Source organism: Sinocyclocheilus grahami, unplaced genomic scaffold (genome assembly GCF_001515645.1).
Source record: "Sinocyclocheilus grahami isolate Dianchi unplaced genomic scaffold, SAMN03320097.WGS_v1.1 scaffold818.1, whole genome shotgun sequence".
In the NCBI taxonomy this organism is placed as follows: Eukaryota; Metazoa; Chordata; class Actinopteri; order Cypriniformes; family Cyprinidae; genus Sinocyclocheilus; species Sinocyclocheilus grahami.
Genome location: NW_015505997.1, coordinates 8,530 through 33,978, shown reverse-complemented (window position 1 = coordinate 33,978; position 25,449 = coordinate 8,530). Strand labels below are relative to the sequence as shown.

The 25,449-nt window shown below is 41.0% G+C and overlaps 1 protein-coding gene across 1 annotated transcript; it reads right to left on the bottom strand.

Annotated features, from left to right (window-relative positions):
• Positions 1-6: 6 nt before the first annotated feature.
• LOC107562325 (protein PRRC2B-like) lies at positions 7-25,449 on the bottom strand. The gene is made up of 28 exons (XM_016246958.1): positions 25,386-25,449; positions 24,265-24,386; positions 24,107-24,170; positions 23,887-24,030; positions 22,493-22,782; positions 22,284-22,411; positions 22,044-22,207; positions 21,874-21,961; positions 21,633-21,783; positions 20,442-20,775; positions 20,117-20,280; positions 19,707-19,908; positions 16,697-18,884; positions 16,422-16,597; positions 15,784-15,899; positions 15,507-15,648; positions 15,351-15,427; positions 14,977-15,258; positions 14,782-14,883; positions 8,820-9,012; positions 8,633-8,727; positions 4,563-4,687; positions 3,205-3,445; positions 2,850-3,017; positions 2,680-2,759; positions 1,736-1,817; positions 1,441-1,635; positions 7-212 (listed from the first exon to the last, which is right to left on the bottom strand). Exons 1-28 carry the CDS (start codon positions 25,447-25,449, stop codon positions 51-53), a joined length of 6,339 nt encoding a protein of 2,112 aa, XP_016102444.1. The 3' UTR covers positions 7-50.

The following is a 25,449-nucleotide window of genomic DNA, read 5'->3' as shown; positions in this document are numbered from 1 at the left end:
GGGGGGAGGTCCTACAGACAGCGGTGTCATGTGATCATGAGGTCCACTTATTAGACTTTGCCTTCCTCCACTTTGACTGAGTGTGGTTTGATGGCTCCGGTTTGAGCAGCTTTGACCGGTACTGAAGGCAGCTGCTCCTGGATCTTGGCGGGAATCACTGATGAGCTCTTGGCGTCGCTGACGGCCTGATGCGCGTCACGCAGAGCCTTCACCTGTACCAAAGACAAGAGACCAGCTCAATACTGGAGCAGTACCTCACCAAAACTGGCAGTCAAAGACTTATAAAAACGACTGCTTCAAATGATTCTACTATATAATACACTGAACAGTCAACACATGAGAAGGCAATATATGATTACACCACATAGTCATTTTAGCATCAAATTTGCCATTTTCATAGCTTTTAATTTTCCTGTGTATTGTGCCATTAGACTGGTTTCTATAGTTCTTCCTCAGGATGAAACGGATGATCACATTTACGCGAATGAATTTTTACATCGGTCCAATAAAATAGATAATTACATATTCTTAGAGAAAAGTGAGGGGAACATTTTTACTCTGTTATTTTAGACCCCTCAATAATACATACTGAATATCATTAAGGAAAGTAAAATATAAAGAATAGGGCTGGGCAACATGGCCAAAAATATAAATCACAACATTTGTCCATATCACTCGATATCAATATTTAATCACAATATAATTTTTTTTTTTACCATTAATAGGGAAAGAAATGTTTGTTCGACCTTGAGAATTAATGGAAAAACTTGTTTCTAAAACTCCATCTTTTCATCTACAGGCCTATAAAAAAGTTTTTCCGTTTAATTTTTTTCTAGATTCTGCATTTTATATATATATATATCCCCCCCCCCCAGTGTTTTCATTTGTTTAGTTTTTTTAATACGCTGCTGGACAACAGAACTTGCATACATAAAATTAACATGGATGAAAACATATCTTGGTTGTATAATATATTCCATAAAAAAGGGGAAAAAATAATACCACATCGAGCAAATACTAATGCTGTTGTACAAATACTACAACATAGTAATTATTTGTCGGTTTCTTCAAATTAAACCAAACTTTTATTTTGGCGGGTTGTAGTGAAGATGAAACTCTCATTCTCGAGTATGAAGAACATGCAGACTTATTAGCAACATGCATTAGATTATCTAGATATACGCTAAACACAGAAAAATAATATAAAATCATCCATTTTTAATGCTAACATTGATTTATTACCCAGCACTCATCAAGCTGCTAAATGACCCAGCTTCACTTAAGAGACACAACAAACCTCCATCATTACACAGCTTCTTCTTTACAGATTAACATTTTGGTTTTGATGTAAACGTGATCTAACAAAACATCATAAAGAATGACAATAAGAAGGAAATGCATGAGATGCCATTACCTATATGCTCACAGTGGGTGGCTCACCTTCACACCATCCTCAGGACCCTTCACGGTTAGCTCGGAGTTGGAGGGGGGTGTGCTGTGGTGCGGATCGCGCCCGGGGCTGGGGTAGGGTGGCGAACGGATGAAGACTGTTTTGTTGACCTGCATGACGGGCCGCTGGATGGGGTTGGGGAAGGGACCACTGGTGGGGGGCCTCATGTGCATGACCATACTGCCCTGAGGAGCAGACATCTGCAGCATCAGACAGCAGATGAGTGTGTAAGCCATGTGTAACGTGTCCTCTCGGGTCAGCGTTAGGGACAGAAATGAGCCGTACCTGCTGTGTGTAATGTCCAGGGAGAGAGGCGACCGCTGCAGGGGCTCCCGAGGGTTTCCCACTAGGACTGGCTGAACCAGGCCTGAGGAGGAAGACAGTCCAACACAAGACCTCATGAGTGAACACAGACGCTTGCACCATGAAAGCATTCCTGTGACTAACTGACTCAAAAGACTACATTTTAAAACATTCACAAATGGTCTTAGTTCTTAAAACAGTAAATCAAAATAAAATTGAGTACATTTCTATTTCTATTGAGTACTTAAGGTACATTTCTATTAGTAATGCAGTATATAGTGTTAATCACGGTACTTATAAATCATTTTCCCACACACATAATTACGACATAACTTTTCACAGCAGATTGTGTTCACAAATGACCACTAAATGGGGAAAATGTTACTGTTAAATTGACAGCATTTGACACACCAGCCCCTTATGACTCCCGCAAAGCAGAAACGTGTATAGAATTGCTAAATTCAGTCATCAAGAGGAATTTACAGTATGGAATGTCTCAACATGGAAAAACTCAATTTATTAAATTGTGGATGAATAAATCAAAAGCAAGTCTGCACACAAATTATGTAATTTCTTTACATTACAACCAATTACAACCCACCAAAATGAAAGACTGGCTTAAACTGAAGAAATAAAAATATATTTCTGTTGTACAATAAAATATACTTTTACAATAAACTTTACTTTTTACAATAAAATTCACTTTTTCTCATTTTTCCATCGGTTTTAATTTTAACAGTAAACCTTTGATGCGTAACACTATCAAAAAAAAGAGGAAAGGAACTGTTCAAATTTAATTAGATTATTTTTAAAGATGAACTTGTTTCAACACAGAATTACTGAAAAAAGCATCGCATAGGGCACAATTACTGTTAAATTATCAATTATCGGCGTAGATGAAGACCAACACCAACACCTCCGCTCACCTGTAGCAGCCGCTGGGTATTCCAGGTGAGTGGTTGGGCTTATCAGAGAACTGAAATCCCTTCAAGTCCATCTGGGAAGGCTGCAGAAAGAACATGATTTATCAGAGAAGTGTCAATAACACGCAGGAATATATCTGAGGGCAGCAATTTCCTGAAGCACAGGCTCTCACCTCCCTGCTGCCACTCCTAACGGCCGGCTGGGATCCAGGAGGCATCATGCGGCGTGGAGCTCCCACAGACAAGTTCTGGTTCTGCTGGAGCTGGATGGACTGGGGCAGGATGAGGTGCTGCTGGGCCGAGCCGTAGCGCAGCTGAGATCCAGGCATGGGCATAGTCACCTGAAAAAACACAGCAATCAGTCAATGTACACAGCCTTGAACTATAAATTCTGAATAAAGCAAATTCAAACTGCATTTGAAGCGGCTGACTGCATACTAATGTCTGACCCAAATCATTTTACTTTTATAACTGCATATGTGTTTATGTAGTTGAACACTGTTGTCTTATGGCGTTCACAGAACTTGCCTGAATGAGCTGTGAGTCTATGAGCTGTGACGTGCCCATCCCAGCCGCCTGATTCATAGGCCCATCGTACACCAGCGGCTGGCTGCCATTCATGGGTTGGTAGTGAGACCCGGACTGTGGTTTGACCATGTCTGACGGCTGCATGCCAGGAAATGCAGAGTAAGGCCCTTTGAGAGGAGCTCCACCAGAGAGCACCATGGGACTGGGCTGAGACAGGTTTGGGTGCATGTACACCTGAGACCTGTAACAGAGGAGAACGTGAGAGCACTCAGATGATCACAAAAGTAGAGGAAGCCCAGCATTATTAGTGTGGCCAATTTCACCAGCTTAGAGCAGACACAATGATATTTAACATTTATAAGAGGATCAGATATTACATAACCAATATTCGATCAAGGAAAAAAGTTTGAATACTGGAAAATATGTCGGTAAAACTGATTATCTTCCTCTCTTTACACTTAAAACAATTACTGTCAATCTCTACACTTAGACCTATCACCGGTTTAAGCGTAGAGATAGACCGATAATCGGTTTAAGTGTAGAGATAGACCGATAATCGATTCTACTCTTAAACTTATTATCTGTCTATCTCTACACTACACTTAAACCAATTACAGTCAATCTCTACATTTAAACAGATTATCTGTCTCTCTCTATACTTAAACCATTTATCAGTCTATCTTTACACTTACACAGATTATCATTGACATCTACACAAACCGATTATCAGTCAATCTCTGGATTTATTCCAGTAAATCCACTAAATTGTCATTCCATGATTCACTCCTGAAACTATGCATTAAATCAGTCGTGGCTAAATTGGTTTAGTAGCTTTAATAAACCTCTACAGTAAGTTACTATTAACACTCTTTGTTCTATATTTTTTTGGATCTTTGCTTTAAAAAAAAAAACTATTTTCACTTAAATGAAAATTATTTTAAAGCTACATGCTAGTTTGTAATGCATACTTTACTTTGTTTACTTGCATTAATACTTACATTTTTATATGATTTTAAATGGTTAATTAAAAGAGAGCGTGGTCCAACAGTTTACACACTATGGGACCAATAAGAGTGAAATTTTACTTGAATTGACACTGACTACTGAAATTTTTGTTATGACAACAACACTAGTGTACAATACAGTAGAAAAGAAAAGGATTCTTTTTTTGTCTTTGTCCATATTCTCTAGACTGTATGTCAGTGTAGAAGAAGCAATATACAGCAGTTATTGATACCAACAGTTCGGTATTTTAAGAGAAACTCTTTGCAATGGCAAGGGACTTAGTGTAGAAATGCAGCAGATGAATACTGAATGAAATTGAACGATAGTGACCGTGACTGAGGCGGGTGAATTACCTGAAGGGAGTGATGGAGTTGAACATCTCTTGAGACTGAGAGACAGGCAGAGCTCCTCGCAGACCCAGCTGAGCCTGAGCCTGTAGAGACGTGTGCAGGGAGATGGGGATCTGCTGAGGGGTGGCCTGAACACACAAAAAACAAACACGGGTTATTCACATGCACATACAGGTGCATCTCAATAAATTAGAATGTCGTGGAAAAGTTCATTTATTTCAGTAATTCAACTCAAATTGTGAAACTCGTGTATTAAATAAATTCAATACACACAGACTGAAGTAGTTTAACCCTTTGACGCGTACGATCACACCGGTGTGATTAGAACTTTCAGTGCGTCACGTCATCAACTGCTGAATTTAAATCCGCTTTCGCGCGGAGCCAGATCGGACGCGCTGAGCGCTTGTCATATTATCACAAATATTCATTGTTTTCAACCATATAATACTTATTTTAGGTTTCAAACATTTAAATACACATAAGTACTAGCAAAACCATACATTTACAGTTTGTAAAATGCACGCTGATGTTTATGGAAACGGCAATAATGATCCTTACAAATATAATCTGACGACATGTTTTTATTGATATCATATACAGATTGTGTAGGTAACTATAAAGTTTACTCTGCTCTTCTCCCAGTTTACCGGAGACCTAATCTTACGTGTTTCGGGAGGAGAGGATGAATTTGCGTGTTGTAAATCCCACAGCTCGGATGCAGCACGAACTAACATGGCGGCGCCCATCACCCGGTATAGAAAAACCAACACGGTCGATATAAAAGTGTTTAAACTACCAAACAGATTTAATTGCACATATTTCAGAATCGGACGAACTAACATGGCGGCGCCCATCACCCGGTATAGATCAAATAACACGGTCAATATAAAAGTGTTTAAACTACCAAACAGATTTAATTGCACATATTTCAGAATCGGAATATCAGATATTTCATAATATAGTGAGCATGTTTGTGAATATTTTGAATAAAACAGGAAAAACGAAATAAAAGCGATCCATGTGTCACACAGATCTATTGTGGCTGCGTTGTGTCACATGACAAGCATGACGCGTCGCCATGGAAACAATGAGGTGATACATTTGAAAATAACGGTCGCCTAAAAAAAAAACTCACGCTGGGGGCTCAGTTAGAATATTTTAAACTCACGTGCGAAAGGGTTAAGTCTTTGATTCTTTTAATTGTGATGATTTTGGTACAATTTGAGTTGAATTACTGAAATAAATGAACTTTTCCACGACATTCTAATTTATTGAGATGCACCTGTATATCCAATGAATGAACTCTATAAAGCCAACTGTATCATATTTGATACACAAGACTAAATGATCAACAAGATTCAAAACTAGTGGTTGACCGATATATCGCCAAGGCCGATATATCAGCCGATATTTGGCATTTTTCAAATATCGACATCGGCCGATACGTTTTTCTGTTTGGCCGATGCGTTCGATGCTGGAATTTTATTTTGACGGTGCTGAGAGCGGCAGCGCCTGAGCACACAGTGCTCATATTCTCCCTCTTGTTCGCTGTCGTCGTTAACAGTTCTGTCTAATGCGGATAGAAGTCGGCCCAATAATCCGATAGAACTGTTAAACAAAGGAATTAATTTATTTTTAAATGAAAATTTAATGAAATTAAATAAATTTTATTTATTCTCCCTCTTGTTCGCTGTCGTCGTTAACAGTTCTGTCTAATGCGGATAGAAGTCGGCCCAATAATCCGATAGAACTGTTAAACAAAGGAATTAAAATGTATTTTTAAATGAAAATTTAATGAAATTAAATAAATTTTATTTCACAAACCTTGCAAACTTAGTCGAATCTAGTTGTGAGATCTTGTGAAGTGTGCATGTGACCTGCATGATCGCGTGTTCTCTGCGTGACATTCGGTCCATGCAAATTGAATGCTTTAAACATTAAATTAGTGATTTCAAATTAGGATGCGCTTTATGCATTTGCCCACTGTCATATTCATGTCATTTTCACTGTGTGCTGTATATAAAATGAGTGTTACCTTGGCTTTATTTGAAAATATATAATTCCCAATGCACACAAACTTCCCAGAATACGGAGTGCTCTGTTGGTTACAGTTTACTTCCTTTTTAATTATATTTTTATTTATTTGTGAAAAATACTATGTCATCTAAAGTATAAGTATGTTTATTCTACAAATTAATTTAATCCATTTTCAAATGATTTCAAATTTCTTAAATATTAATTAAAATAAATACAATTATATCGGCCACACTGCTTTCCTATACATCGGCATCGACTGTCAAAAAAAACAATATCAGTCGACCACTAATCAAAACATCACTGAGGAACAGGAACGGGTTTAACAGTAGAGTTCCTCAGTGATCTTCCCAAGCCTCGAAAACATCTCAAATCTTTTGAGGAACGTTTATTTGTTCATCTCTCAATTATCATTGTATTGCACTGCATATGTTTTGATAATTTAAATATCATCATATTTCATATATTATTGGAGATACAGAGTGATGAGTAATATTTATATCTAGGGCTGGGTTTTGACACCAATTTCACAATTCGATTCAGATTCATAAGCTTGCAATCTGATTCCAATTCGATTTGATTCCGATTGTTTTGGATGTATATCAGTTACGGTAATGATTCATAAATTAATGTGGAGATTAATGTTTTAAATATAAAATTCTGAATACAGAAATATAACATTTACATAACTGAAATTATACCCAAAAATGAAACCGAAACCGCCAGCAGGTGGCGGCAAGTCACCAATTTTATCGCTGAATCATTCATTCAATTGATTCGTTTGAATGGCTGATTCATTCAGGAATGAAGCAAGTGACTGTCTTTGTGAATGTGTAATCATGAATCACTGACTCACTAGATTCGTTCAAAAACGCACTTTCATTCATGAATGAACCACCGCTGTGTTTGCTTTTACAGATGCGCAGCGGCTGAGCTGTTACTTTATTTGGAACTATTTTCGTTGATAAAAGAGCAAAATCAGGCAGTACTTGTTTATTGAACGGTTGTATTAAATCAATATCACATTTGCAAACTCCTTTAATAATTATTCAAATCTGTCACTCTCCTTATCGCGATCTGTGGGCGCACAGAAAATGAGCACGTGTGTGAGTCCTCAAAACTCAAAAGCACGTGCAAATGATACGTTCCGTCATCTGTCATCGTGTTATAAGCGCGGAACCTGCGGGAATGAGTAGAATTATTATTAATAGCCGCAATCCCGCGCCGAAATTCAAGTCCTGCTCTGTGTTCTCTGCTAATACCCCGACTGTGAATGATGCGACCGTCGTTATGTTGTCAGTGAGAAGCTGCAGCCGTGGCGGGGATGATTTTTGGGACAACAACAATGCGCTAAATGTTTCTTTTCCCCTCATTTTTTCCAATTGACGGAAATCCGTCGTAGACTCGCTGCAATTAACGGAAATCCGTCGTAGCGACGGAGAACTTTAATCCCTGTTTACAGGGTTATACTCCCAGTAGTTTGTGATCGCGGGAATGAGTAGAATTATTATTAATAGCCGCAATCCCGCGCCGAAATTCAAGTCCTGCTCTGTGTTCTCTGCTAATAACCCGACTGTGAATGATGCGAGCGTCGTTATGTTGTCAGTGAGAAGCTGCAGCCGTGGCGGGGATGATTTTTGGTACAACAACAATGCGCTAAATGTTTCTTTTCCCCTCATTTTTTCCAATTGACGGAAATCCGTCGTAGACTCGCTGCAATTAACGGAAATCCGTCGTAGCGATGGAGAACTTTAATCCCTGTTTACAGGGTTATACTCCCAGTAGTTTGTGATAACTGGATAGGAATTTCTGCTGGGGCAGATTTATGTATGCCTGGGAGTCATAAATTAATAAAGCACAATTTACTAGTGTACAAACATCTTCAATCAAACCAAAACACGTTTAGAGGCCTGCAGTCTCAACTTCAAAGATCCCTGATATTTCTAGCATGTGAAGCCCCTGCCCACAAGATGCTCTTTCAAAACAGCATTATACAGACGGTCATTGTAAAAACCGTGGAGAGTGAAGATGACGTGTACCTGCTGGTAACTGGGCTGCTGAGACAAGGGCGGCATGAGCCGTGGCTGACTCTGGAACACATGACCATCCAGATACAGAGGAGGGATGTGACTGCCTGTGATACACACACAGATCACAACAGTTTTTAGAGCCATGCATTGCCACCACATGCAACACACAGTCTGAGAGAATGATTAGACAGCTGACCTTGCATGGAGACAGAAGGAGCAACAGACGCCACAGGCATTGTTGGCATGGACACTCCGCCGAAGGAGCTGTAGCTGACACCGCTGGAGGAGCCCACGCTGCAGGCGGGCTGAGCGCCGGAGCCCACACCGCCCGGGGAGCACTGCTCCGGGAGAGCCTGAGAATTCTCCCACGCCTTACGAGCCGACTCCATCTGAGACCACAGAGAAACACACTTGTGAGGGACACTGATGGGCACAAGTGTTCGGAAAGGACAGTGAAGATAACATGACCTGTGCTTCAGCTGCTCAGGCTCTAGCACATTGTTGGTTCACTCAATAATTTGTTTCTTTTAGTGCAGATCAAGATCATCAAGAAAAATGTAAATGTTGGCGTGAGAAAGCCTATCCGGAAAGATTTCAGTTCTTTTAAAAGCTTTACTTTTGGAGGCATGTATGATTTTATTTCTTCTGTTGAACACAACAGAAGATATTTTGAAGAACGTTGGTAACCAAACAGTTGATTGTCCCCATTGACTTCCACAGTATGGAAAAAATACCATGGAAATCAATAGGAACCAGAAACTCATTGGTTACACTTGTTCTTCAAAATATCTTCTTTTGTGTTCAACAGAAGAAAGAAACCAACATAGGTTTGGAAAAACTTGAGGGTAAGTAAAATAATGACAATTTTCATTGCTGGGTGAACTATTCCTTTAAAACAAATAAAATTAGACAGATGTTTATAAAATAAATTAGCATGTTCTAGCTAGCATGTAGATAACTGCAGCATGCTTTCAACATGTTTTACCATGTAGTTGAGGGTTGTTTACATGTTTTAGCTGGTTGCTAGTTGTTGTTAGTATGTTCATACATGCTTCCAGAAGTTGCGAACATGTTTTAGATCATTGTTAGCATGTTTCACCACATCGCTACTTGGGGTGGAACGGTACACAGATGTCATGGTTCAGTACGTACCTTGGTTCGGGGGTCACGGTTCAATACGATTTCGGTACAACAGGGGGGGAAAAAAAAAAAAATCTACTATGCTAGGTTTCTTTTCATTTCTTTTGAACAGACAGTAGTACAAATTAATTTTTTTCCCACCTAGATGTAAAAATACTAAGTATCATTACATTATGTTATATATATATATATATATATATAATATCTGCAATACATATATACATACAAGGAATAAATTATTGAAATGGTTTTTTCCCTTGTTTATCTGTAAACTAAATCAAAGATAGTGCGACACCGATTACCGGTTTCAAGGTATACCACGATGTGAAAATTTCACCGTTTCAAAACCGCTAATATTTTCCATTATACCGTTCCTGCGGTATGCGCTGTTTTTCATGTCTCCTCGAAGACTGAAAGTGTAGTAATCCCTCAGGTTGAGTGCAGTGTAGAGAGTAACACGACCCTCATCCTCCTGTTGGTGGGAGCGAGCGGTCAGTCACGTGTGTGTAAGATGGACGAACTTCAGGAGCTGCCCCTTGAACTTACGCGATCGGCAACTGACTGTTTTTTGTCTTTTTGCAACTAGTCTCTGTTCTGGACTTGCACAAACTGCGTTGCAATGCAATCGTTTTCCAAAACGTAATTTATGTGAAAATATGAAGTCTGTAAACACCCGTTGACACAGGCCAGAGACGTTTAAGACGGACGCACAGAGAAAAATACTGTAGCAGGCAGATCACTCACTGTTCATGATGCATGAACTATTGGAAGAAAATCCTCAATATTGATTTGGGGATTTATATAAATGTGTTTCTGAGGGGAATGTGGTAAAGTTTACGTGGTATTATCTTTTAATCTCGTCTGTATAGTTTATATTAAAGCAGTGTTTCAGCGCAGTGCTGCTTTAAGGCGGTAACCAAGGAAACACTGTATCTGGTGTTTGAGAAGCTCCTCCTGCTGTCAGAGAGTGAATCTGCATCTCATTTAGAGCTTCTGCTGTTTGTTTCGTTCAGGCATGTAGTATAATTTTACAAAGCTAGTCAGAACAGAACATTCTGTTTTTGCTTCAAATTGGGTTATTAAATCAAATTATGTATATGAAATTATATAACTAAATGATATGTATATGAATTATATGACTAAAATTAAATAACTGTAATTACAGAGTTAGGTTAAATAAAGATGTCAGTCTTCATTTTTCTTCTTTTTAGGAAACAAATCAAAGAAAAAAATAAACAAATTCTACTGTTCCTAATATTCTGTATGTTGCACAAAAACTAAATATATTGTGTTTTTTTTTAAATGTTTTTTTTTTTTACTCAGGTCATTTAAAAAATAACACATTTTAGAGCTGTAATGACAAGTGATATTTTTGCTTAAGGTTATCATACCGTCAAAATCTCATACAGGCCCATGCCTACACGTAACGTAGCCTATATACGCTGAGTTTCAGTTCATTTTTGTGACGCACTTAATTTGTTCACAGAAAGGAAACTCAAATGGCAAAAAGCGACATTTATTTTATAAAAGCACAATGTTTTGTTTTCATTGTGAGTGTACACAAATAAAAGCAGACCTTTATACAGTGATGCATTATTAATAAGACAATAAGTGTTTAAAGTTGATTCTGCTGGTATAAGGAAACAGTTGAAGTGATCGCACCGGCGCACACGCACACACACACACATCAGTTCCAGCATTGCTAACTTGACAGCACAGTTGGTACTTTATCAAAATAATCAGTGCGCCTGCCTCTGTGTCACCGTTGGAACGTGACTGAAGTGCAAAGTAGAGGTCGACCGATGTATCGGTTTTGCCGATTAATCGGCACAATAGTTGATTGCTGGGACTGACAGCACGTGCTATTTGTTTAGACACGTGATACTGCACACTGAACAGAGCGGGAAACTTCAGACGCGGATTTAAATGCAGCCGACAGAAAATTCTGCCGCGCCATTCACATAGTTTCTTTAAATTACATTATATTGGTCCCGAATCGTTGTTAATGTACATAATGAATTGTGTATTGTGCATTTTCAGCAAAACGTTTGTCTTTCTGTGGCTCGAATAAAGTCTGTGTGCTTCATTTATAGAGCAATAATATAGGTCGCGCTTTCTCTTTCCGTTTGCTCCGTTTTTTAGACACCGAACTTCAAACTCATCCATGCCAAATTGTTCTTTACAACCTTTACAACATGCATTACATTAAGTATTTCATGGCACACTCGTTTTATGCGTATTTGGCGCCACCTATTGTTGTGGGTGTATTATTGACATGTCAACGTCTAGACCCTGAATATAAGACGACCGCGTTTTTTCAGATGTATTTCCAAGAAAAAAAAACAGAAAACATCGGGTCAATACAGTTTTTTTTTTTTTTTTTACTACTAGTATGGTTCAGTACTGTTTTTGTTAATAAAGCACTATTTGAGTTTTTGTTCAGAATCAATTGTAAAACTATCGGTCAATTAATCGGTATCGGCCAGTGTGGTCCAACCTAGCTATCGGTATCGGCAAAATTCACTATCGGTCGACCTCTAGTACAAAGCCTATAATTTACATTAATAATAATTTAGCATTCAAGTACGTTACATCGCCAATATGGAAATATTATGGAATATTTGGATTTGTGCCGAATAAGAGAGGTAGGATACACGAGCACAAAGCTCCATTTCGCAAACAGTAGGGTGCACAAGCCTTTAAAGTATACTCCTTTGTCAGTCTGTGAGAGACGCATTCAGAATCAGCACATGGTCACTGTCTAGTGGGCTTTGTTTTCAAGTGCACAACTCATGGTATTCGCTGTTCTTGTGCTGGCGGCCGGTTATCAAACAGCGTTGCATTGCATTGCATGACGGTACGAATACATGTATCGTTCCACCCCTAATCACTACCATAATTTAACAATTGTATCAATTTACTAGCAGTTGCTAACATATTGTAACATGAAGCTAACATGAAACATTGTAGCAACATGCTAAAATGGACCAATACTGTAAAACATTGCTAAAACATTTTACACCGTAGCATGTTAATATTTAGCTTGCAAACATTGTAACACGAAGCTAGCACGTTTTACGATGCTGCTAACATGTTTTATTTTTATTTTTTTTACAAATTGCTAGAATGTTTCACCATATTACTAAGTAAAAATGTTTTAAAAATCATGTTTTAGCACGTTGCTAACAATTTATAGTATTTTAACATGAAGCTGGCATGTTTTGCCATTTTGCTAGCATGTTTTAACAAACTGGTCATGTTTTACCATATTGCTAACATGTTAAAATGTTTAGTGTCTAACAAATTGTTAAAACATGGTTTCCAGCATGTTTTAACATATCCACTTGGTTTATAACATTGTTAGCATGTTTTAGCAGAATGATAACACTTTACTATACTGTTAACACTTTAAGATGAATCTAGAATGAAAAATTACAGCAACATGCTAGCAATGATTAACACGTTTTAACTTGTTGCTAACAATTTAACATGCTGTTAGCATGTTTAACATTTACAAGTTATTGTTGACATATTTTGACATTAAACTAGCATGTTACGAACATTTTTGCTATGCATATGTTTTTATGTTATGAGGTGTCATTAGAATGTTTAAACATGCTGGTAGCATGTCCTATGCTAGACTACGCATGTGACGGGCAGACAACATGTGTGCCGTCTCGCAAATCCCAAGAAACAAAGTGAAGTATTTGCAAGAACCCTTAAAAGTCACATATTGTACACCTTTCTGGAGTTTTATCTTAGGTTTTGATGTCCTTAAGAATATATATTTGCGGTATAAGTACCAAAAACCATCTCAATATATTTTTACAGCTCCTTTCTCAGGAGCTCTGCTGAGAACAGGTCGATTTTGGCCAGTCTAATTAATATTCATGAGCCTCACTTCTGATTGGTCTGTTATTTTCAGAGTAACGCACGGCCAGGCCAACCACAGGTAACTAGGGTCAGTCAACGTCACAGCGCTAGCTGGAGGCAGCAAAACAAAGGGGAAACTGGAGGAGGCCCATTCAAACCAATGCTGATTCGGCTACATAAGGAACTTAAAATATCATCTTGTTGTGATATTGGGTGCCAGAATCGACGTAATACAGCCTTAAATTAGAAATTTGATCGCATATCTGCTGCCTCTGCCAGACAAAATCCGACGACAGCTGTGGTTAAACGCGATAAAACGAGCAGACTGGACAGAAACGATCGTCAAAAATGCTCGCATTTGCAGCGCACACTTATCAGAAAAGGTTCAACAAAGTATTGCCTTTTGTTGTTACGGGTGCATCTACAGATTTCTTGCCATATGTCTATGTTTCTTGCATCTCACGACTATGTCGTGCATGAAATAATGTCTGTGCACGTGTGTAAAACAACAAACTGATGATTTATATATAATCATTTGTAATTGTATATACATTGTTGTGATTAATTGTGGCTGGAACAATAATGTAGCTGTAAAAATAGTGGCCTGCTGAAACTGAAATGTATATACATCATCATGACTAGATACTCGGTGAGTTTGTCTTTACTATATACATTAGATGTGATCCACCTCATAGTAACAATCCTGTCAGATCGTCCATCCTTTGAGCGAGAGTGTAACGTTACAGGTTGGCCAATCTGGTTTCGTGGTTAAAGTGAACCTTTTCGACATGTTTCCGTGTTGTCGTTGCTCAGCAATGGCACGGACGCGATGTTGTCTGGGGGTTTGGCAAAAGGAGAGTGGGACGGTGGGCGGTGCTTGGGGTGGTGGCTGAAGGCGGTGACTGTGTGGTTCTGACGTCAACTTTTTACGGAAGTCACAACTGTTCATGAAAAATCACAGCTACTTTATGCAGGCTGTGTGCATTTTACTGTGGACTGACTGTTTTGAAACTTATATGGTAGTTAAATAGCCCCTAGACCTAGCCAGGAAAAAGCCAGGAAATTTCAGTTTTGACAATATGGGACCTTTAAGGTCAGTGATGGAGAGCCATCAACCCAAGCAATGATGCGGTGGTAAGCGTTACCTTGAGAGTGAGGTCCGCAGTAGGGAAGCTGATGGAGTTGAGGTTTATTCCGGGCTGCAGGTGGTCTCTGCGGAGCATCGGGATGGCTTGAGACAGGACCGCCTGTGCACACACATTAATAACAGTATAAATGCTCAATGCTTCTTTACACAAAGCTGACAATGTAAATGCTGCATGCAGAGCTACTGTACGCACATTCCCAGCAAGCACGTCCTGCAGCTTGGTGACAGGGTTGGACACAGGCACTGGCGTGGACCCTGGAGGAAGGCTAAAGTCAGAATCCTTTGCACTGACACCAAACTCGATGGGCGGCACAGGAATGACATTGTCCACGTGAATATCCACTCCATTGACGGGAGTGATGGGTCCCTCCAGACGCTCCATGCCCTCAGAGCCCTTGCGGTTCTTCAGCGAGCGCTCATTGCCAATGGGGCCCGGTTTGTGTTCTTTGCTCTGCTCGGGCCCCGCATCTGAATCCTGGAGGACAGGACAGTTGAACGTTAGTCTCAGGCTCAAGCTCACTGACGGGTATACGCAAAAATACTTGCTTAGAAAAGAACGACCTGTACCTCTGAATTGGGTTCACTTCCCGTGTAAGAAACCTGCTTTGTCCATGAATCGCCACCTGATGACTGGACAGTCAGAGCTTCAGGAGGAAAACAAAGTCATTTAGAATCAGTCTCTTAAAAATGAACGCACTTGATATCGGTTGTTATCAGTATTACCTGTGCTGTTTGTCTCCCAGATCTCTGTTCCCAAGTTGTTGGTGGAGAGCGTCTCCTCGGGCTGCTCGATGGACATGCTGGCTTGCTTCTTGGCAAAACGGGGAGGCATTTTCGATGCAATTGTTCTATTCTTTACCGAACCCTTCAGGTGCACAAACCAAATAACTACAATATCCACTCAGGAGATACTTCATGCAGTTAAACAACTGAAGTTATCATCTTTCTGGTTATCAGATATGTGTTTAAACATCAGGAAATAGAGGCCATGATTACTTACTGGAGGACCCTGATCCTTCCTCCTGCGATCATCATCCTGTGGGCGGCGCTGTTTTTTGGACAGAGCATCCTGGAAAACCTCTGGACTGGGTACAGAAGCTCCTGAGTCACTCTCAACTGCGAGAAAACACAAGCGACAGCTCCTTTAGATCCAGTACTGAAGAACACCACATAAGTCACACTTGAAAACAAATGATGTCTACCATTTTTTCTCATTTTTAGCGTAGAACCATTAAATTGAGTAATCTTTACGGTTTAAACTCTTAATTTACCATATGGCTATGAAAGTCCATTCACCACATTACGATATCCTTTTGTCATGATCTTAAAAAATAAACTTTCAGACTAGTAACAGAGACTTGAACTGCTTCTAAACATGTGCTCCTGGAAGGCCAAATTCCTAAAGAGCTCAGCTTCAACCTTCTCCGACACACTTGCCTGGAAGTTTCTAGTAATCCCGAGGGCCTTGATCAACTTGTTCAGATGTGTTTAATCAAGGTTGCTGAATTATTCCTCATTTGCACTGTGGCGACATCACCACCACAGGAGTGCATTAGTTTAAAAACGACTCGTTAGTTTATCATCCTTTATTCTGCATTGGAGAGGCACTTCTATCGTAAACAACCACTTCTGACTTACTTGGGTAAGTGTTCAGGTCATATTGGGACAGTGGTTCTGTCATGTCCCCCTTCAAGTTTCTGGGCTTCAAGTCTTTCTCTAGGATCTTTCCCGTTGCTTCCACCGCACCCGTGTCGTCGTTTTGCTCCACATTGTACACAGATGCCGAGCTCAGGCCGGCTGAATCTTCTGGAACTCTGCACAGAGCGAATTAAGCCACATTCATAGTGTGAATTTCATAAATGGTACTGTTTTTTCATATCAATATGTTTAACTTATGTTCTGAAAAAACATACCGTTTGCTGTTGGAAGCAACACCGTTCTGCCAAGTCTCGTTTCTACCAGAGGAACCTGCACTAGACTGCGTGTGCGTTGAGCGGCTCATCTTGTTTTCCATTACAGATGTGTCACTCTTCCGGTTCTGTCTGTCGACGACTGGCCGCTGACTAGAAAAGCTCCGCTTGGAGAGTTCTCTCTTCTCAGAGCCAGGTTCTCCGTGGCCCGCATCCATGAGCATGTCACCATGCTGCCCCCGTTTCTCCCTCCAGTCACTGAAATCGCTGTTTTCAGAGCCAGTTTCCCAGTCCTCACCCTGACTCTGACCCTTGATCTCCTGTGACCGTCCTCCAGAGTAGTAGTTGGGCCAGTGCTCCTCTGCGCCCTTAGAATGATCCGGCCACTGATTGGCAACATCGCCGTTAACATAGTCTTCATTATTCCACTGACCTCCTCCTTCACGCCCTTGTTGTAGACGCCTGAAGCGTGGGGGCTTATCCTGGCGTGGGGGACGCCGCCTTCTAAGGGGCCGGTTGTCAGGATTATCATTATCAAGGTAGTAACCTCCATCTCTGTCCTCGACGCCATTCTCTACAAAGGAGCCCGTAAATTTTGGAGGGTACTTCAGGGGATCCCGTTCCGACGAGCGTTTGGAATAGGAGTCTGCACCGAAGTTGTAGTCGTTCTCCTGCGCGGAGGTACTTCCAAACTGAGTTCCTCTCCCTCTCCATGTCGAAATGTCCCTTGAGCCAAATCCACGGTTGTATCCAGCATTAAGGCGAGGGGGCAATGACCTTCCAAACACTCGAGCTGATTTCGTCTTGTCCCTGGAATCGCTGTTGCCGCTCTGATCATCAGTGTAGACCTTGTTTGATCTCCACGACTCCTTGTCAGCCCTCTTGACCTCTCCAGACACAGGATACGAAGTCTCTCCGTTCTCAGTGGCCTTCTGGCGTGGTCGCTTGGGCTGCTCCTCGTATTCTGAGGCCTCGCTGTGAGTCTCACTCACGTTGCGTCTACGGGGTTTGCCTCGCTGCAGATCTTCGCTCCTGAAATCTCGAGCACCACGTCCTCGCGCAGGCCTCTGTGTGCCTGCGCTACTGTAGGCTCCTCTGTTGCCGTCGCTTCGTCCTCCACGAGCACCACCACGAGAGTTGAACTCTCTGAAGCCCCGGCCACGTCCACGACCCGCTCCCCTGGCCCCTGCAAACGCCTGCTCTTCATCAATGAATATCCAGTTGTTGCGGCGAGGTGCTGGTGGATCCCTGCTGTCAAAACAGTCCACAGACAGACTCTTGCTGCTATCCCAGTAGTTCTCTTTGTGCAACCCTTCAGGCAAATTGCTCGTTTTCTCCACCTTCGGAGCTTCCACTTGTTTCTCCTCAGGAGAGGGAGCGGGTGGTGGGGCGGAGTGCCTGTTAGACAGAAATGGAGCATCTTTCTTCAGGTCATAGACGTTGGTAACCACTTCCTTCTCCAGTCTGTATGGGACACTCTTCTCCTCCGGGTCAGTTTTGGGTTTCTCATTCTCTTTGTCTTCAACCTTTAAGGGCTTCAGCACAGGTTTCTTGATGGGTCCCGTCCTTCTAAGGGTTCTACCACTGGACTCAGATGGCTGGCTTACACTACTGCTGCTGCTCGAACCGTGATCGGACCACTGGGCCTGACTGCTGCCGTCTTTCCTCAGACTACCCATGTCTTTCTTCCAAAAATCAGAGTCGTAGCTCTTCTCCTTGCTGTTGAAGGCCTCGTCATGCGTATCAAGGTCTTCTTTCTGATGTCTACCAGAGGAGACGTCCCTGTGCTCACTGTCTCCAGGATGGGTTCTGCTGAGTATTAACGGTTGATGGGCTACTTCATGGGAAACTTCTTGCTGCGAATCGAGCGACACGTCAGAGCCTCTGCCTTGGCGGAAGCCTTGATGGGGCAGTTCCTCTGCTGGACTGTCTGTGCGGTCATGACCTCGGTCTTCATACGAGTCATGTCTGGAGCATGACTGGTCACTCCTGTCATCCACCTGAGCCCTGTCGCAATTCTCGTGCTGTCTCTGGTAGGGTGGGGTGAAACTGCGTGCAGACGAGTAGCTGTCTTGGTTCCACACTTGGTAAGGCTCAGTGGATGGCGCCCTCCTCTCCTGATGGCAGCCTTCATCAGAGGTGGAACCAGGGCTATTCAGGTGATCCTGTTGAATGACAGGTTTCACCAAACCTTGAAAATAAAAAAGTTAAATTTAAATATCACAATATAAACGTTCTGAAAAAAATTTGCCATATATCACCATGCAGAACTCTGCATGATACCAAGTTACTGTAGCTGTAGCTGCACCACAAAATCTACTTTGTGCATTTGGGAAAGGCATTGTGCACTCTCACATAATTCACAACATTTCTGTAGAGAAGTTTTCAGAATTTTATAATATAGAAAAATAAGCGTTTATAAACCTTTTATAGTAGTAATATATCAGTCTTCATTTTTTAATAATTAAGAGTTTAAAATAATAAAAACAAAAAGAATATTGAAGTAATTGCCTGGATGTTTCAGCAACAGCAATACATTTCTTATGAGATTAAATGCTTTTATCGCAGCTCAAAATCACGATAACTGTGACATAAGACTACAAAAATCACAGTATTGTTTTTTTTTTAACCAAATTGAGCAACCTTATACTATAAATTAATTCATTTAAAAAATAAAATCAATGGGGGGAAAAAACACATCTAATGATATGAAAGTAAAGCAAATCAAGTGTGATCATTAACCAGCATCAGGGAACCATGAACATGCAGATGTGGTGTTAAGATATTAACACATCCTCTGAAAATCTTGGGAGCTTCAGATGAGTAATTTCTGTCAAAGGGGTAAAACTGACATAACAGTTTGGGAATGTCTGGCTTACTGGATCAAATTAAGAGAGTTCACTCATATTTTGAAGTTTAATATTTATTATTAAAGGTTTGATCGTATCACTATGAATAATAGTGATGCTTGACTTGGCAAACACCACTAAATATGGAGGATGTTGTAATTTACCAGATGAGTGAACTCCAGGAGGGTAGAAATCCACTGGAGAACATCCCTGCGCCATGCGGGGATCCATGTAGGGAGGCATCATCATCCAGCGTGGATCAAAGCCCAGGACATGAGGAGGGTAAAAGCCTCTCTGTGAGTGAGCAGAGTTGGACTGGGTGGGGTGACCCGACTGCTGCCACGGCGCCATCTTATACACCTGCTCCTAGAAACCACAGAAAAAGAAAAAAAAATCTCCTCTATAAAATGAAAGCATACAGTATATAAAACAGCATAAAAGCATATAGTTAGCATGAAAACCATAATTTCTCAGTATTATAACTTCTGCAAAGACATATGCACCTCAAGATTTTCAGGCTGGCTGAATTAATAACCATTTACTCTTACTTAAAACATTAGGTGTTAAAGCTCACCTGCTGCTGGTGCTGCTTCTGGAAGCGGGGCGGCACAGGCTTCTGGTGTCGGCCGTAGTCTGGGAGGGGAGAGGTGGGCTCAGGACCATCGTCATCATTGTGGTAGTTACAACCTTCATCTTTGTAATCCTGACTGGATGACTCAGTTGGTGTATCAGACACTTCTATATACAATGAAACGAGGTGTTAAGAAAAGTAGCGGAAAAAAGCAGAGGCAAAACGCCTTTGAGATTTCTCTAAATTATTTCCTTTAATAACTGCCATTATTACAAGGGTAGCTAAAGCTTAAATTTATAAACCAACTAGTATATATGAACTTGTATACCTTTAGTGCCATACTGCCAGCCCTCCTGCTGGTGTTTGGATGACCTTCGGCCTGGAGACTGCATCAGCTCCTTGCCGTCTGCTTCTCTCAGCATTTCTCCAGAGCGTGCAGGTTTCTCAGTTTTGCCAAATTTTTCATCCAGTTTTTTTAGTTTCTCTGCACAGGCAGCCAGTCTCTCCTCCCGCGCTCTCCTCTCCTCCTCTTCACGCCGTCTGCGCGCTCTCTCCACAGCAGAGAGGTCGGCCGAGACAAACTTCCCACGAGGCGGCGCCTGCCGCTGCGGCTCCTCATGCTCCTCTGCAGACTCACTGTTGCCACTGTTCTTCTGCTGGTGCTGCAAATCACAAACAACAGAGAGAGGAGATCCCTTAGATGAGCCTGGACTGATGGGACCAATTTAAAGGTGCTATCAATTAAAATATGTAATTTAAACATTTGGTGAAGGAAAAAAAAAAAGAGCCCAATTTTGCATTACAATCATCACTTATTTGGCATGTGGTTACCCAATCAAAAGAAGTCATAAATATAAAAATGTAATTACAGCAACAAAAACAATTGTTTCCACTCGGAAGGACAGACAGAACACATAGTTTAGTTCATCACAAACTTAAATTACAGTTAAAAACTAAAACTGTTAAAACCAGGAAAAAACAGTTGAAATTATATGGAAATAAAAACATTAAATGAAATAAAATATCAAAAGTTTTTGCAGCTTGTTTTCATTTTTAATTTAGTTTAACCTGATGTACAAAAGGAACTAATGCTGAAATAAAAATTATAAAAACTATTTAGACCTATATAAAATACTAAAAATTATAAACAAAATTACTAAATCATTCAAATTAAATTGAAAACAAAATATAAAAATAAAAACTGATTCAAAATATTAATAAAAACTCAAAAGATACTCAAACAACACTGGTCGGGTGCTCCCAGCATGACTGATAACCACTGAATAAATTTACACCCCCCACTTATTTATATGTATTTTAAACATTTAACTGTACTGAATGCATTACTCCTTAATTTTCTTTTCTTTTCTGTGTTTCTACTTTTTCCCCTTAATCTCTGGTTTGTATGCAATCCTACTGCTGGTCTTAATTGCTGCAGACATTGTTAAATTACCAATTTAAAATAAATAAATAAAAGATTTAAGGGGAAAAACAAATGCAGAAAGCCGTAAATTGTTACCTGAGATTCAGAAGAGGAGAATCGTCCATTGGTCTTCCTGGAGGGTACTGCCCCTGGCTGGCATGAGTATGACTCCTCAGCGTCTTGTGGAAACGCACCATCACCAGAGCTCTGAGATGAATGCTGGTCCTGATGGTTGTCCCAGTCATTCCTGCAAGACACAAGCACCAGAATGAGCTTCAACTCCAACACAAGCGGCGTTCACACCACACGCACTGCATTAAAACAAAAAAAAGCTCACCAGATCTTATTCTTCTCAGAGGGGGAGTGATCTTCCTCATCATCACTGAATTTAAGCTTCTCGCTATAATCCACTTCCTCATGGAGACCTTAAGAACAGACACCGGTCACAATGAGAATTGGTGAAAAAAAAACACTCATCTGTTGTTAATAAAGAAAGCGAGCGCTCACCTGCCCAGCCATCTTCACAGTCATTGTCCAGTTCATCAAGGTCCTTCAGGTCCTCAGGGTTGATTATGGCAGGACGGGAAGCTCGATCTCCTGGGCGGCGGATCGGGCGAGTGGAGGGGCGAGGAGGGATACGGGGGAAACGGGCCTCTCTTCTTAAATCACCACTGTGAAATGAAAAACAGCCATTTATAGAAGAGGACAGAGAGCGTTCCTCACTGCAGTAATTAGCACAACACTCACTTGATGGGCTCCGGTGCAGGGAACGCTGGTCTGAAGATCATCCTGGATTCAAAGCGCACGGGGGCAACCACAGTGGTTGGGCCATGATCCGAGGAGCCCGGAGCGTCACGAGTCTCTTTAGGGCACATCTGACAAACAAAGAGCCAATAAGCATTTTATCAGAGAAAGCACAGCACACTGGATAACGGATATGATGGGCAGAGACTCACGAAGGCAGGCAGCATGTCGTGGTATGTGGTGGTGGGGTGGTGCTGGTACTGGAGGGCTGATGGGGCGGCTCTGCGCTGCACAGGCTGAGCGGGCCGCAGCGATGGCTCCTTCACATCAGAGCACTGGGCAGCAGCAGTGGAGGAAGAGGAGGATGAGGAGGGGGGAGAAAGAGGAGTGGTGGTCTCAGCTGAGCCGCTGCTCTTGGTGTCCGTGTCTGTGCAGGGCGGGGCAGCAGACAGCACCGGGGGCTGCAGGTTCCTCCCACCGCCCTCCCTCCAGCTCGACACGTCTGACAATGACACACAACATCAGCACATCACATGGAGACATCAACAAACGGCTCATTCATGCCAGTGGTTTTACAAGCCAACTAAAACCATGAACATTTGTTACTTGTAATAAACATTAACTTAAATAACAAAAATTAGTGGCACTTAAATGCCAAGGCAACATCTCATTTTCATTTACTTCAATTTGATGTACTTTTAAATAAAAAAACTAAACGAATAAAACGACAAACATGCAAAATTATCAAAACACTGATTTACACATGAATATGTGGGGAAAATTAACAAAACACTGAAAGATATTACGACAGCATTGATGATATCTGTTGGGATTCAATATGGGCCAATCTTAAACTTGTTTCAAAAAATCCTAATCATCAATTAATTCACTACAAAATGGTTCATAGGATGTATCTCACTCCTAGGAAACGATATTTAATGAAGCTTTCTTCAACTTCCAATTGTAATTTCTGCTCCGGAAACTCTATAGGAACCTATAGACATACGTTTTGGGATTGCCCTGAAGTTAATCATTTCTGGAAACAGGTATCTAAGACTCTGAAGGACATACTGGAAGTTGATATATCATGCTGCCCTAAGCTTTTGCTTTTAAACGATGACTCATCTTTCGGTTTCTCTCAGTCTCAGAAAAAACTGTTATTCTCTGGATTAACTGCAGCAAAGTTCCTTGATTATTACGCCGGAATGAGATTATAGTTCCTAGCCATATCGGCCTAGAAAAATCGCAACTTTTCATTTTCCGTCGGTCTTAGTACACGAATTAACTACAGAAGAGTCAAGTTTTAAATAGGAAAAATATAGAAACTCTTTGGTCATTTTTGAGCAAGATGCTAACGGTCTAATCAGATTCAATAATCTATGCTAAAAGTGCTACCGCCAGACCCGGAGATCAGCTGAATGGATTGGAACACGGTAGAACTGTTTAACTCTAGGGGAGTTGGAAAATAAGCCTATTTTCAAAAATAGTGGAGTGTTCCTTTAAGGCAGGAATGCAGTTTTGAACACGAGCTGTTCTTTTCTACCGTTACAGTTACATATCTGAAATGAAACGATCTAAATGTTTTATCATGCAGAGTGGGACTCACTCTGTGGGCGGAGGCTTGGTCCGGGCCCATACGACGGATCGAAGACGCTTCTTTCCTTGCCAGCCTTGTCCTGTTCGCCTGCTGCTTTCAGCGTCGGAAATTCCTCGTGAGAGAAGGGCTGCAGTCGGCTTGAGACCTTTAAACCTGGACAACAGAGCCAAACAAGTATAAAACATGACATAACAACAAACACTTCTGATCAGAATAAACGGATGATTACCATCTTGATCTACTGCCTTTCCATTGAGCTGTGCCCATTGCTTTGGTCCACCTGTACTTGTGCTCTAGAGAGACAGAAACACATTCAGCAGACATCAGACACCATGACATTAACATCAGGTGAGCACCATGAAGAGATGATGAACGTGCCATCTGTACCTCCTGGCTGGTTATTGGCATGGGCTTCTGAAGATTGGAGACAGATTTCTGTAAAGCCAGCGGTGGCTGCGACTCCGGCAGCTGTGCTGATGATGCAACAGAACTACAGGAGGAAACGGACACTAATCAGACAACGTGTGATGGCTACTTGCATCCAGAAATAGAGCTGGGTATTTTGAGAACAAAGTACATATTTAAATAACCAGCAAAAGATTTCACATGACTACATAAATCACTCAGTTACAGCACGTGGATAAAAAGAGAAAAAAAAGAACTCTCTCAAAGAAAACGTTCACCTCACTGCAAATCTAAGCTTTTGAGCATGATGCCCATGGTCATTTCAGCCGTATGAACTGACCTTCAAAATGTAGCACTGATAACACAACACACACTGAAGATTCATGAAGTCTTGCGACTCAGTTTGTTTACTTGTCTTGCGCAGTTCTAACAGAGTTGCATTAGAACTTTTTTCTTCAAAAAAATAGGCCTATGTGCTCCCAAGTTGAACAATTCAAGAACGCATTAAAAAAAAAATGTTTAGGGGCGTGGTTAAAATTGATCAAATAATGTGTCAAATAATTCCTTAGAAGTGTATACAAGGACACATTTATAAGCAAAATTCTCACATTTATTAAAACACAAAGTAAACTACGTTTATTTTCAGTAATCAGTTTATTAATTATTTATAGGCCTATTTTGAACTGTGTGTATATATACACAGTGCCCTCCATAAGTATTGGGACAGTAATGCCAAAATTGCTTAGTTTGCTGTGGAGTCAAGACATTTGATGAATATGAGTCAAAACTACAGAACGTCACATTTTATTATTAGCCATTTCAACACATACATGTTTAACCAAATAAAAAGCACAGCACTTGAAGTGTTTGATCCCCCTATTTGATGTGAGCATATGTATTTGGGACAATTGAACAAAACAAATATAGACGTTTGAAAGCTAATATTTAGTTACAAATCCCTTGATTGCAAACACAACAGTGAGTCTGCAACCCACAGACATCACCAGACTCTTGGTCTCATCATTTGGTCCGTATCCGTGAGGGGGATGAGTGGAAGACAGCCTTCAATACCCCTACGGGACACTTCGAATACCGGGTCTTACCCTTCGGGCTTACCAACGCCCCAGCTGTCTTCCAGGCCCTGATCAATGATGTGTTGAGAGACAT